Source organism: Plectrocnemia conspersa, unplaced genomic scaffold (genome assembly GCF_051122295.1).
Source record: "Plectrocnemia conspersa isolate PC_06_02 unplaced genomic scaffold, ASM5112229v1 ptg000014l, whole genome shotgun sequence".
NCBI lineage: Eukaryota > Metazoa > Arthropoda > Insecta > Trichoptera > Polycentropodidae > Plectrocnemia > Plectrocnemia conspersa.
In genome coordinates this window covers 9659877-9674149 of record NW_028277178.1, presented here as the reverse complement: position 1 = coordinate 9674149, position 14273 = coordinate 9659877, and the positions used below count along the sequence as shown (strand labels likewise).

The 14273-nt window shown below is 29.4% G+C and overlaps 1 protein-coding gene across 1 annotated transcript in view; it reads left to right on the top strand.

The window, feature by feature from the left end:
* Window positions 1-14273, top strand: part of LOC148226171 (uncharacterized) — an 87663-nt gene that overhangs the window by 46427 nt on the left and 26963 nt on the right. The window contains exons 3-4 of the mRNA XM_088204014.1: window positions 5725-5911; window positions 10124-10271. Coding sequence (XP_088060140.1) covers window positions 5725-5911; window positions 10124-10271 — 335 coding nt within the window. The remainder of the gene's footprint in view (window positions 1-5724; window positions 5912-10123; window positions 10272-14273) is intronic.

Genomic DNA, 14273 nt, shown 5'->3' with positions numbered 1-14273 from the left:
TTTAAATTAACAGAAATACTAGTAATCATAAATAGATTTACCTGTAATTCGGTAATCTAATTTAATAGTATTTACCGGCAGTACTGGCTTACTAAAAATATGTAATGCATGCTCTACAATATATCACTAAAATATATGTATAGATTATATTTCTCGGTGACTAATATCTGATGGACCCCAGATCAAATCCTATATGGTCCCTAGTGTATTTTTTAATTAGTGATTGTTGTATAGCTTTAATTCCGAAAGATCATTACAGATTAGATTTTCCTATATTTTCTTGATCTCATGCATAAAAATTGTAATGAATAATTAAAATAAAATCGTGCATAATGTAATTAATGTACATAATGATTATTAATCAATAATATTTTTCGTAGTTTTTCAGACTATGATTTTAATTTTGTATCTTATTACTTATTTAGTGATTATTGGTTGTGTTGACCTTGTTGTAACGCATTTACAATACAATTTTTTTTTTTTTTTTTTGAAGTGTGGACGAACACGTTTTGCATTTATATTTTGTTGAGCCTAATACGTGAGTTGCTAAAAATGATTTTATATAGTATCAGGGTTTGGCGTTTAATTATTTGTTAACGCTATTCCAGCGAAAACAAATACTATTTTAAGTGTCGTGTTATTTCTATTTATTCATAATTTTCATATGTAATTTTTTTTTATTTTGTCGTTATTTGTTATGCGGCAATAACATATCAAAGCGTATTATTTTAAGTTTGTCTCAATTCACTCGCACGAATGCTTAAAGATCAAAGCACCATTTTACTATTAAATTTTACGACTATGAAACCGATTCTAATAATCACACTCATAGCTCAGCTCACGAATTACCACAGAAATTGTTTTTTGATACGTAAATTAAACGTTATTAATTAAACAATAACTGTCAGCGCACAGCACCGGCTAATTTATTCCATTCTCTGGGTAGTCTTATTTCTCTTGGTACGACGAAATGGTAATGCGACACGCCAAATTGCCATAGAATACAAAAGGGGTTTTAAACGGAGAGCCCAGATGAGCACACCAACATCAGCATTTATCTATACATCTACACTTCCGTAGCATCTGTACCAGATTTTCCCACTAAAACACCGGCAATTTAACGACGTCGTTAAGGCTCGGCTCGTACCGTTTGAACCATGCAAAGATTTTTCTCAAATTACAGCTATCTCAGCAAAATATAACGAGAAATTCGAGTCGGACATTTAGGTAAATCGATGACATAATTCAAACTAAAGTTTCCAGGCCATGAAAATCAATATGGTTTTTTTATGTTGGCAGTTAAACTTTTTCAATAACTCCGACCGTACGTACAAAGTTGATAATAAAATAAAAGCTTTCAACTTCAGAGCATTGTCTAATGTACAACTATACTGTAGCACTATAGCGATTTGTGCTTTATTTTATTATCACTATGTTTATTAAATAATAATAGGTAAATAAACATAATGGACAAAAGATCGAAAATTGATGTATAAACATACGAGTTTTTTCCCACATACAATATATGTATGATATATATTATATGTTGTGTACATAACTCATTCAATATGTGATAAAATTTATGCGTAGGGTTAAATTTATTCAGTACATTATTGTGTGTGAAAAAAGAAATTTGATATTCAAAGATGTTTATTGTATCTAATAAAAAGAAAATATGATATAGATACAATGTACATAAGTTGTGTAAATATACTGAGTTATGCATTAAAAACGATACACATTGAAAAAATATAAAAAATACTGGTAAAACATGCTTTACAATATACCATTAAAGTGTATATTATATAGATTATGCTAGTCGATGATTAATATCTGATGGTTCTCGGATGAAATCCCATATGTTCACTAGTGTTCTAAATTTGTATCGTGCCTGAAAGATCAGATTAGTAATTAATCAATAAATAACATGTAGTTAAAAATGTTTTTTAAGATTTTGCAAAAACACAATTAAATTAACGATACATGTATAAAATTATTGCATAAAAATTATATTTATTTGCTTTTGATTCTTTACATAAAAATATCTTTCTTTTATATTGACCGATTTGAATTTTATACATTTTCTTTACGATCCAAAATAAATACATATCTACGATATTACAACTATCCTTTTTAGGCACAACTTTCCTTGTCCAAATTACAGTCTATCCAGAACGTGCACGTCCGTTTCCTGTTCACTCTCTCAATCCCACTCCCTGAAAAGGTTTTCAAATACCAATTTTTCGCGTTTGATATTCAAATGAACCCTTTTGGGTTTTGATTTGCTGCCCGAAAGGCCGGCCGTCCATCGAACGAGATATTAGCTGAAACAGCCGAGGCCCTCCGGGGAGGAAAACGTTTTTTTAATCTTCCCCCCGGCTTTCATTGTTGTCTCTCAATACGAGGGCTTTTATATTATTTAAAATGTGAGCGAAAAAAACTCTCCACTCATGGATATTATTTAATAACCGACAAGATGGCTCGTTTAGTAGGTTCAAATATTTGTTTTGATCGCGCACGCGAAAATTCGCGCACGCAAAACGCGTATAATATGTGTGTCAGTGAATTCATGTGTATGCGATTTTTAACCATTTTTTAATTTGTTTATTTAATGAAATATAATTCATAAAATAATATTGTGTAAATGTCATATTAAAGACAGAGCAATATATATCATCTATATATTTTTTATTATTTTATTCAAATCATTTAGTGCAAGACTTTTAAGTTAAAAGTCTTGAGGGAGATTTTTAAACTGACAGAAAATTATGTGTTTGTCAGCGTCAATATAGCAACGAATTATGCAAGTTGTATTGAGATCATTGAATATTTCAAAGTACAACGTTTCAAGTGATCGGACATCTCTCCCGTATCAATAACTTGAAGCCTGCAAAGCAGTTTACTTGTAATAAAGCTCCAGGGTTATTGTGATTAAAAATATCAGTTAAATATATACATATATCTTTATAAATAGTAGAACAAACATGTATTATATTACTACATATGTTCGTAGACTGTTCTATCTGTAAAAATATTATATATTGTAGCTACATTTGCTACGAAATATTAAAGTAAATTCCTAAAAAAAATGTCCCTGCTTATTTTTGCAGACTGAATTGCCTGTGTTTTTTGAAAGTCACACCTATTCTTTTAAACTATTTAAAAAAATGGTAATTGAGCAATTAAGTATTAAAAACCAAATCTAAGATAAATAAATCATCTAGTTAATACATTTAAAACAGATTTTAAATGATTCTGTCATTGTTAAAATTTTGTTAAATCGTACTAGAGTATGAAATATGTATAATGTCTGATTTTATTTAAATATTTGTTAAGTTCTTTCCTAAAAAAATATTTTATAAGCGTTTAAGAATACGAAAAAATATGTACGTACTTTTAAATTGAGTAGAAGTATTTATTTATAGCCATTTTTAGGTTTAAAAGTTAAAATATGAATAAATAGCTAACATAATTTTAGGAAAAATACAAAAGAGTAATTTAATTAATTATTTTTAATTATTTAGTTTAAAGCCATTTATATCTATTTACCTAACGTGGAATCTAGTACTCTTGGAAATTTAACAAAAACCCGTAAATCAAGTTGTGTTGAGGCATTTTATATATATAATTAAGCTAAAGTTTGCTAAGAAAATATAGTCACCGTTTCAAGTGAGTTAAGATAGTGTTGCGTAATATTTTTATATTATTTTTTACTATAATTATGACGTTTATTAAATTATGCTACTGTAAATTTACTATGCAGTTTTTTAAAGTGTAGAAGGGAATATTATAATATACATATATAAAGTTGGGAGTATTTTAATTAGTAGTGTTACTCCACACCTAGCAAGCATATTTTATTACTGATCTAATTAATTGTTTACGTTGTTAAAATTCTGGATATTGTGATTTTTTGTTAATCATCAGTTTTACTGCAATGACAGTAAGCCTTTCCGCTTTCATTTAATGAATTTTAATTTTTAACCTTTAAGGGTTATAAACAAAGGTTTTCTGCGAGTTGTAGAAAATATTGTTGGCTTATTTTAATTCGACTCATTTCAATGAGCTTATTAATAGCTAATATTAAAAAACACATGTAGTATATTCATTTTTGAAATATGTTTTCGTAAGTTTTATTAGATTTATTCATACTTTATTTTATTTACATAACTGTTTTCATGATGAATTAATATGTACAAGAACTATTTTTGTAAATAAGTAACGATATTCACAATAGATGTTCTTAAAAAATAAATTTACAATAAAAATATTATTATATGTTAGGCATGTTAAATATATTTGACATTTTTTATCTTAAATCTTTAATGGAATGAAATAGTTAATAATTGGGATGCTATAAACATGTAGAAGGTTAACATTTCTTCTAATGGGATAACATTTATTATTATACATTGTTCGAGTTACGCATCTCAAATAATTTTATCAGAAAATGGAAAAATATGTTTGCTTAGTAATTTAGGTAGAATTGAAATACATAAATTTGTACGAAATAACAAATAAAAAAGACATTTTTATAGTTCTAGAAACTGAAAATATACTTCATGGTACATATTAGGATTAAAATATAAAAAAACCTAAATCTAATTTCAAGGGACTTTTATGCTATATTTTTATTATAAATATAAATTTATCAGACACATGGTTTTAATGTAGGAAAATGTGCTACAAAGATACTTATTACATAACCAACTTTTTCCGTGCATACTTGTATTATAGATACATTCGTACACTTTTTAATTAATCTTTGTGAACAATAGTTTAGTTCAGAGCAACGTATAAGCCGAGGTGGTAATTAGCTGTGCAAAAACGAGATGAACATTTATCAAAGAGAGGGATAGTTTTTAATCTTGATAGTGGATCGCTTTTTTCCACCAATTCACTTACGAGAAAATACACTTACATCGCAGGGACGTTAATAGCATTTACTTGATTAATTATATAATAATTATTACATCAATAAGCAAAAAAGAAGTTGACTAACTTTTGGTATTAAACGCCAAGTGTATTAGCATACTAACACGATTATAATTAATGAATTTGATGCGAAAATGCGCTAATGGCTTTTCTATATCGTGATCAATCATTCTCGTGAGTTTCTTATATACTAAATAAATTTGTTATTTTGTCTCTTGCCTCTTACAATTTTTTTATATATTTATACGGATCAATGAGCACATTATTGCTATTTTCCTTTTATAATATACTTATCACATCAACGTAGAAATCACTGAAGCAAATTTTCATTTTGATTTATGTAAACAATTACAAGCAGATAAAAATATATTTAGGGAGAGATAATAAGAACCATATACTATATATATTTATATATGTATATTGTTTGCTATGGGTGAACACATTTGCTGCGTTAATCGCATAAAAGTCTTCCAAGAGCTTTCAAATCAAGGGTTCAAAGACTTCAACGCCAACGTTTGATCATACATTAAATAAACTTGACGAGATTTTTAATCTAAATATTTGCTCTTTCAAATTAATTGACTAAAAATTAAAATAAAATATAATTTAGCAATACACAACAACACCAACAAAATTATAGTACATTCTTCATAGGATTTTTAAGGTAATCAGTAACATCATTTATCGTATAGATTGAATTTATTTATATGCTCGTATATATTCTCGAACTTTATGGGTAATTGTTTGCTCATATGATTTAGAGTTGATCGAAAATTATTACTTTTGCAGACGAGTGCGAGCACAAGGAGTTGGTTAAACCCGCGGATAGATCAAAGAAAAGAGGAAGGCACAAGGACAAAAGCAAAGACGGAGAACTCGAGAGGGAAATTTGCGAAGATAATATCGCTGAACCACCAGCGAGATGTTGGCATGAGAGAGAGCCTTGTCTTCCACCCCCTTCGCCCGAAAAACACGGGTAATATATTTTAAATTATAAATTTATACTAGTACATTTGTCTTTGTGTGTACATTTGTATACATAATATATTTTATTGTTTTATACTGGGTCACATTGTCTGCTTATAGGACATTTTTTCTAGTTAAATAATTATTGTATCAGGTCAGGTCAGTCTATGAGTTAGTTGACAAACATTATGCATGAACATTTGATATTTCCATTATGTTTGTTTTATATGTCCTTCACCTGCATAAATACAAACTTTGCATCTGACCAAAACGTTGTTACGGTTTTTATTTTAGTTTTATACATACTTTAGCTCATTTTTTTTAAGATTATGATCTTTCCTACAATGATGATCTTGCAGAATAAATACATGTTTAATTAGATAAATTTCTTACTAAATGTAATGGTTTTTGTATATTTTTATTTCTTGATAGACTCTTAGGTTAATTTACAGCTGTAACTATAAACTCCAAATAATTCTATGATAACTAAAAAAGTATAAAGACTATCTTTTTTAGGTTTAAAAGCATTGTTTTAAAATTTATAAAAATACAAAATTTTATTTTAATTATTTCTACTGCCGAAAAGTCTCATTTAGTTGCTGTTTATGTGTGCTTTATTATCAGCAATGTGTTGTACATAAAGATAATAGTACGGAACATCGAATAGTATACCATAAAATACTTTAATATATTCATAATTAATATCAATATTATTAAAAAAAAATACAACAGAAGAAAATAATAAAAAAAATATTTTTATTTTAAAAATAAATATCTTAAATATAATAGTGTATTAAAAACATAAAATTTTAAATTAGTTTTAAGTTTAGTTTTAATAAACCATGTTGTAAAAAAAATCATTTTAGTTGCGATAGTTTGTCGCTTTTACTGTCCATTTTTTTACATGCATTTATTTCTGAATTTGTTGTTATAATTTAGACTAATGAGTGTTAATTAATTATTACTAACAACTAATAATATTGTATTTTGCGATTCTTGCTGTAAACCATTTCTAGTTAATGAAGTTACCTATTGTAACTGAATTCTGCAAAGGTACAATTAGCTGTATTTTTTTCAAAATTTTATATCCAAAATATATTGCAAAAATGGAAATTTTTATTTTTATTGCAAGTAATAATTTTTGCCACATTTCCTTCCCAATTTCATCAAGCTTTTTAAATATAAACTGGAATACTCCTTCTGCTGTTATTAGAGTAGCGCCCTTCTTACTTAATACTTAATTCTAGTCTCATTCGGAGTTCGTATTGATTTAAAAACATTTCAATATAAACCATTGAAAAAGTCCACAGCAGTACAATATTAGGTCGTAAATATGAGTAATTTTTGGAGTTTCAGCAGTTACAAAGTACTTTTTATTTGTTATTTCAAATTCGACACTGGATCTCATTTGTCAACTTTTATGTGTTATATTTATGGTTGTGATAAAAAGATAAATTTCGCAAAACAAAATAGACAATAGCTACTGCAGTGATCAAAGATTTTTAAAAGTTTAGTAACCCTAAGGGGTGTAATAATAAATTATATTACATATATACTATGATAGGCGAGATTGTTATTCTTCGAGCGGTGGTGGAAAAGCTGGCTCAGTGATGATGTCCGTGGAAGATCCTCAGGGGTTTCTCCTGCAGCGACAGTGTTTGAAGACAGTTCTTCTTACTACGATGATCGTGTTTGGAAGTCTCGTGAATTTTCGCGTCTGTTTGCTGGTCTCTTTGAGTATCTGCCGGAGTTTGCGAGTGACTGCTTGCGACTATTTTCTCCCTATCAAAGTCCAGGCTTAAATATCTAGGACTGCAAAGCTTGCTGATCATGCCAATCGATACACATGCTTCTTAGAATCAATGAAATAAGTATACGCCTTTAGAAAATGACATTTGCTCAATGAAAATCTCCGAGGTCAATTGCATATGTGTAACGGGTTTAACGGGACCACAAAAAGTGCGCGTTTTATAACAAATAAATATGTATACAATGCACCGGAGAATCCTTGCAAGCTATTTATGAGGGAACCCTTTAGTTAAGGTTATAACGAGGTGTCTGGTCGTAACAATCTGTGTGGTCCCATCTTTTACGCTATTGTCTTGTTTCCTTGTTGATGGATGATCATTTTGGTCACAGTAAATTAACGAGAGTTTTAAGAATAAGACCCCATAATTTATTTTTATATGTGAAAAAAATTTACCATCTGCGTTGTTAAATTGTGTTTTTGAAGTTAATATAATATTGATAAAGTATTTTTTTTAGACATTTCTCTACAAATATGAATGAATAGTAGAATTATTGTTACGACGCTTTTATCCACTACATGTATTAATTTTTGCCAATCTTACTTGAGATTTTCAGTTGTGTTAAGAAATTGAATTTCTTTAAAAATAGATTTTAATAAATCTTTTATTACTCTTGGGGTATGTAAATTTTTTTTAGATAGATATGATTAGTGTTTCTTCTCGATGTCATTTTTGTGAAAAATTTAATTTGTACAAATTTTTTAAATGTTTTACAACCATTGCATTTTTTATATTACTGTATAATAAAATCTCCTAGTCGGCGAACTTAAATCTCATTTTTCAAATAATCCTAAAAGGTTTTTATCTTTATCTTATTTGAAGTATGAAAAATGTAAAGTAGTCACAGCTGTTATTGACAATTTTCACTACGATTTGGGTATAAATACAGGAGCTAAAAAATCTTTTGTAACTCAAGGACGCTCTGTAATCAATATCTTTTTTTATTTATCAAAATGTCTCGAGAAAATTGAGAAGTGAAAATTATATACAAATGCTCTTATTCTACAGTTACTATAAAACATAATCCCATAACGCTTTTGCTATTTGTGTAACGAAATCGATGAAATATTTTAAATGCACATCCCCACAAATAATTTAAAGTAATAAATAATTATCTTTAAGTTAGATTCGTCAGTTTGCAGAGTCCATTTTAGTCTGAACGGCTTATGTAGCTTTGATATCTCCCGAGTCCCACATATTTGACCTTTCTGCTCAGTGTTTGTGATGAAATTCATTTTTCCCAATTCCTGGTCTGGACTTGTAAATGCCATATTCATGAAGCCGGTTTAATATATTTTGGACAGACTAACCTGAATAATGAATTCCTTTACTTGTGTTGATCTGATTTAGCTCTTGCGAATCCAATACAATTATACACGCTGTTTGACCTTTACTCAAATTGTTATTTTCAACATTTAGAAAATGTTTACTATAATATATAAAATAAATTATGGCAAATGAAAATACAAAGCACGCAACTGGATAGGATAGAACTTACCGGGTTGAACAAAGGGCCTGCGATCCTTTTTCAATTACCTTTAAATAAATTATATTTGAATACCTGTAAAAACTCTCTATTGTCGTTTTAATATGACCAATGTTATATTATATATACTGCATATATTATATAAATGTACGCTATTATTTTTTGAGAGGTAAAAACATATTTTCCACTGCAGAAAAAATAAAGTATCACACATGTATTAAAAGCTAATTATCAGCAACAAATAATCATTTGCATTTATGAATATGAGCTGTTTCTGAATCTCAAATCAAATCAATCCATAGAACATATTTTTTTTATTCAATGAATTATGACGATGAATACTACATTATGGATATATTATATATGCAAAGATGAAAGGGTGTTATACGATGTTCGCAAAATATTGTTTGTCTTTTGATTTAGTTCCTCTTCGCTACTTTCATCGTAAGTCTCGCGGAACATATTTCTATACATTACCGAGTTTCCAACTTGACTATTATAAAATTATTATTCGGCGCTTAACTTTTGAGCCTTTTAGTACTTTCCTGCATATGGCGTCTTGCCTTAATCTACAATGTTTAAATTATCTATTTTTATTTTCACTTTGATTCATATATGGGTATATTTATAAAAGTCTCACACCATTTTATCTTGAACTTTTAATTTGCTCCAATTGAATCAAGCGGCATCTGATTGAAATCCGTGATTTGTAAACAGATTTAAAAGTTGATTTCTGTTTACCCAACCGAAATACTTCTCGGGTCGTATAGCGACATCGACATCGACATCGTTGTGTGTGTAATGACGCTTTAATCGATAATTATCCGTTTGCATGTTGTGTACTGTCCCGTTAAAATCATAAGTCGTATGCTAGAGACATTATAGCTTAATTGTATATTGTATTGATAAGTTATATTTTTGTTTATAGAATTGAAACTTGTTCCGTGTCTGAATGCGTTGTTGTACTGGAACGTGAAAGGGCTTGTACTCGTACTAGAACACGTGCTAGGAGAAAGCGAAGACGCAAACGAATAGCTAGAGCGCTCCTAGTGGAAAGCATCCAAGAAAGGGTTAAGGTATGTATCGTTAAAAATATATAAACTCCTTAAATTTCATGAACTATGCTATTGTAACATAAATGTTATAATTTATTAAGATCGCTGCTAAGAAAATATTTTGATATTTTTACCTTTACATATACTAAATTAGACAGCTTAACCTTTGTGGCAGTAAAAAAATATAATAAATATATTAGACAATGTTAGAATATAATTACAATCACAAATGATTTAAATCATAAATTTTATGTTTTAAAAAATCATTATTTAAGCCTAAAAAAATTTAAGCAATGTATACAAAAATTTTTTTTGAGTATCGCCAAAGCTAAACTGTTAAAGTACGATAAATTTTATTACAGCTGTAAAAAAAAGCGTAATTTATACATATAATTGTGGCATAAAATGCTACAGTATTTTTTACTGTTTTTCTTATTTTAGTGTAATGTCGGATTCCAGAGGTTATCAAGCACCTATTTTAGTTTATTAGTATCTCTCCCGGTCCTTGGCAAATACATCTCAGTCCGTATGCGTATTTTTTGTAACAAAAAACATCAATTTTCCGATGCATTTTTTTCTTTCAGTTTTTTTCATCTATGAAAAAACTCATATTTCGGACCTCGAATCATGTGTTCGAGGTACTTCATTTTCCTCCATTTGATGGTTGAAAAGAGTTCTCGATTGTGTCCTATCATGAAGAGAATTCGGTCATTGGAGCTCTCTTAGTCCACGGAAATTTTAGCATTCGTCTAGAAAATTACATTTAAAACACTCCTAGTTAATTGATTTTATTATTTTTTAAGGTCCAGGTCTCGCATCCGTATATTAGCACTTTACGAATTTAATTAATTTTTTCGTCGGGGTCCATTTCGTCATTTACCCAATTACACAGGTATTTAAAATACTTTATCCTCGCAATTTTAACCCCGCTTAATGGACCCACGAGGATCTTCCCTATTACAAAAAAAATGTTTTATCGATATTTATTCGTAGGCTCTTTTTTAAACATTTTTAATTTACACTATCCAGGGATTTTTTAAGCTTATCAACGGTCTAAGCAAATATTATGATTTTTAATCCATTTGTCCATGGAGTGCGTCTTTGTGTATGGTTTAGGGCAGGGGTCGGCAAAGTGCGGCTCCGGAGCCGCATGCGGCTCTTTGGCTCCTTGAGTGCGGCTCTGGCATAAATATCCACGGTCCCGGGCGCCAATTCTGGTAGAGTGTCCTTTCCATGCAACGTTGAATGTGTGCGTGAGCGTTGACGTAGTACCTCTTTCATCCGGCAGGGGCGCAGCGCAGCGTAGTAGTATGGCAGCTGTCAATCTGCGTATTTGGCGGTTACAGACGGGGCCAAAAGTATGACCGGCGTCAGAAAAGGGCTTGTTGTCATTTTGAAATAAAAATTAATCGCGAGATATTGGTTTATCATTGCATTATTCACCAAGAAACGCTTTATGCGCAGACATTTCCGGAAGAAATTAGTAAAGTTGGGATTAGTGATCACGACCATCAACTCCATTGTAGCTAAAGCTCTGAAGCATCGTCAATTCAAAGAATTTTTAGTTGAAATGGAGAGTGAGTACGCTGATCTTCTGCTTCATAACAAGGTTCGATGGTTATCAAGAGGGAACGTTTTAAAACGTTTCGCGTTTTAAAACGTTCAATAGGGATATTGAACGTTTATTAAAATATATGAACGTTTCAATAGGGATATTGCCAGAAATTTCTCCTTGAAAAGGGTGTTCACTATCCATAACTTACAGTGGATCCAAAACTTTCATTTCATGATAGACGTTACGTCTCATCTAAATCAGCTTAACCGTAAACTACAAGGGAAAGGAAACACAATTTTTTCGATGTTAGAAGAAGTCATTTCATTCGAAAACAAATTATCCCTTTTTGTTCAAGATTTTGAAAGGGAAATTGTTTCACTTTCCTAACCTGCAGAAGCATCGCCAAGAAAATAATTCCTCTATTAACAAACAGCATTTAAAAACAACAATCTTAAATATGAGGGAAGCATTTCTCAGCAAGTTTCAGGAGTTTAAAAACAGCAAAGCGACCTTAGCATTCGTCAAAAATCCTCTTAATGCTACATTGAAATTGAAATTTTCTCTTTTGGCATTAACATTGGTAACTTTGAAATACAATTGCAGGATTTAAAAAACAAGGAAATATGGAGCTCCAAATTTCAACGACTTTGTATTGATTTGAAAATATTGGAGAAGAACGAATGTGATCTTAGTTCACAACACAAGTGGTCTGCTTTGAAAGACCTGGAGAATGAAGACATGATCATTTTCAACGTCTGGAATAGTATTCCTGACTCTTACGATCAGCTGAAAAAACTTGCGTTTGCTGTTCTTTCCCTTTTTGGTTCTACATATTCATGCGAACAATCCTTTTTAAGCATGAACTTTATCAAGAGTAAACTGAGAAGTCGTCTTATTGACGAGAACTTGGAATCATGCCTGAAATTAAAAACAACAACATATAAACTTGACTTACTGAAACTTTCCAAGGAGATGCAAGGACATTGTTCGCATTAAGTGTTTGTCAGTCATTGTCATGGTTTAAATTTATGGATACCTTACTTTCATATCATAGTTTATCGACGAATAAATCTTTATTAAGTGTGAAATCAAGTTTTATTCAGTGTACCCGTAATTTAATGAAGATCTAAAATTATAATAAAGGTTTACTAAATTAAAAAACAGATTTGGCTCTTAGAACTATTTTGAATCGTTGTAGTGTACATATTTGGCTCTTCGGCCAATAAGTTTGCCGACCACTGATTTAGGGGTATAAATTGAAAAGAGTAGAAGAAAGGATAGCTCTATGTATCGAAATACATTCGGTGAGATCTCCCTCTGATTGATCTTACATATCTGTCATCTAGTGCGATCGGATCCTTCTTAAAAATCTATTGAGCGAATATAAACAGGTTTAAGAACTTTGTAAGCGCTTCTCATGTACCTAGGCCTTTGCTAAATCCAATTTTTTCTGCTAATAGCTTCTTAGTAACGTATATGATTTCTTCCTTTTATAGTTTCTTAAAGAATTTTTAGCGAGTGGGTCATTAAGCTGATAAGTCTGAAGTCGCTATATACGTTCAAATTATTCTTTTTTGGATATTTAGGATATATAGTCGTGAATTTTTTTATTATATGAGTTGTTTAAAATCAAAAGTGTAGATCTACTTCAGTGTTTGTCACATTTGTTATATAGATATAACAAAAACACTAACTGAAAAATATAATCGACCCAAAAAAATAATTCTATTAATAATCTACTTTATTTAATTACTTATAAATAAAAACTAATAATTATAACTTTCATTGTATTAAATTAAGTAATGGAGCAACTTTTATAAACAATATAATGAGAAGAATATGAAAGCCCATTTTTACATAACAAATTAATATACTTTTAAAATGCTCATTAGCAAAGTTTTCTTTGTCTTTTAGTCTCTCTTGAATAGGCACGACTCATTATTGTTTTTTAAATTAAATTTGCAAGAAAAAATAATTCTTAAGCTACTTAAGTAATATGAAAATACTTTAGGATTTTAATAAATAGCGTTTTTAATTATTTAGCTTTAATTTTTAGTCTTGCGGAATTTAATATTGTAATCTAGCATTTAATAGTATTCTAATTAAAGTCAAGAATAATATTTTATTGCCGTACGAAAAATACAAGAACATTAAAGCAGAAAATTTGTGCATATGTATATTTTAACACTTGCAATTTTATATATAAAATCTATTTAATATATTTTCGCTGAAAAAAAAGATTCTTAAAAATTCCGATATCCTTTCCTTATTTTTATGACAAAGAAAATTATTACTAATTTTTATTTAAATCTACTGTTATTTAGTCTCTTTTTAAGAAATTAAGTATAGACCTATTATTACTATTAATTTTGACTAACCGTTTTTTAGTTAATCGCGCAAAACATTTGTAAAAATTATTCAATTAGTGCATCTAAGCAAAGCTTATACTAAAGACTTCTGCTTTGAAA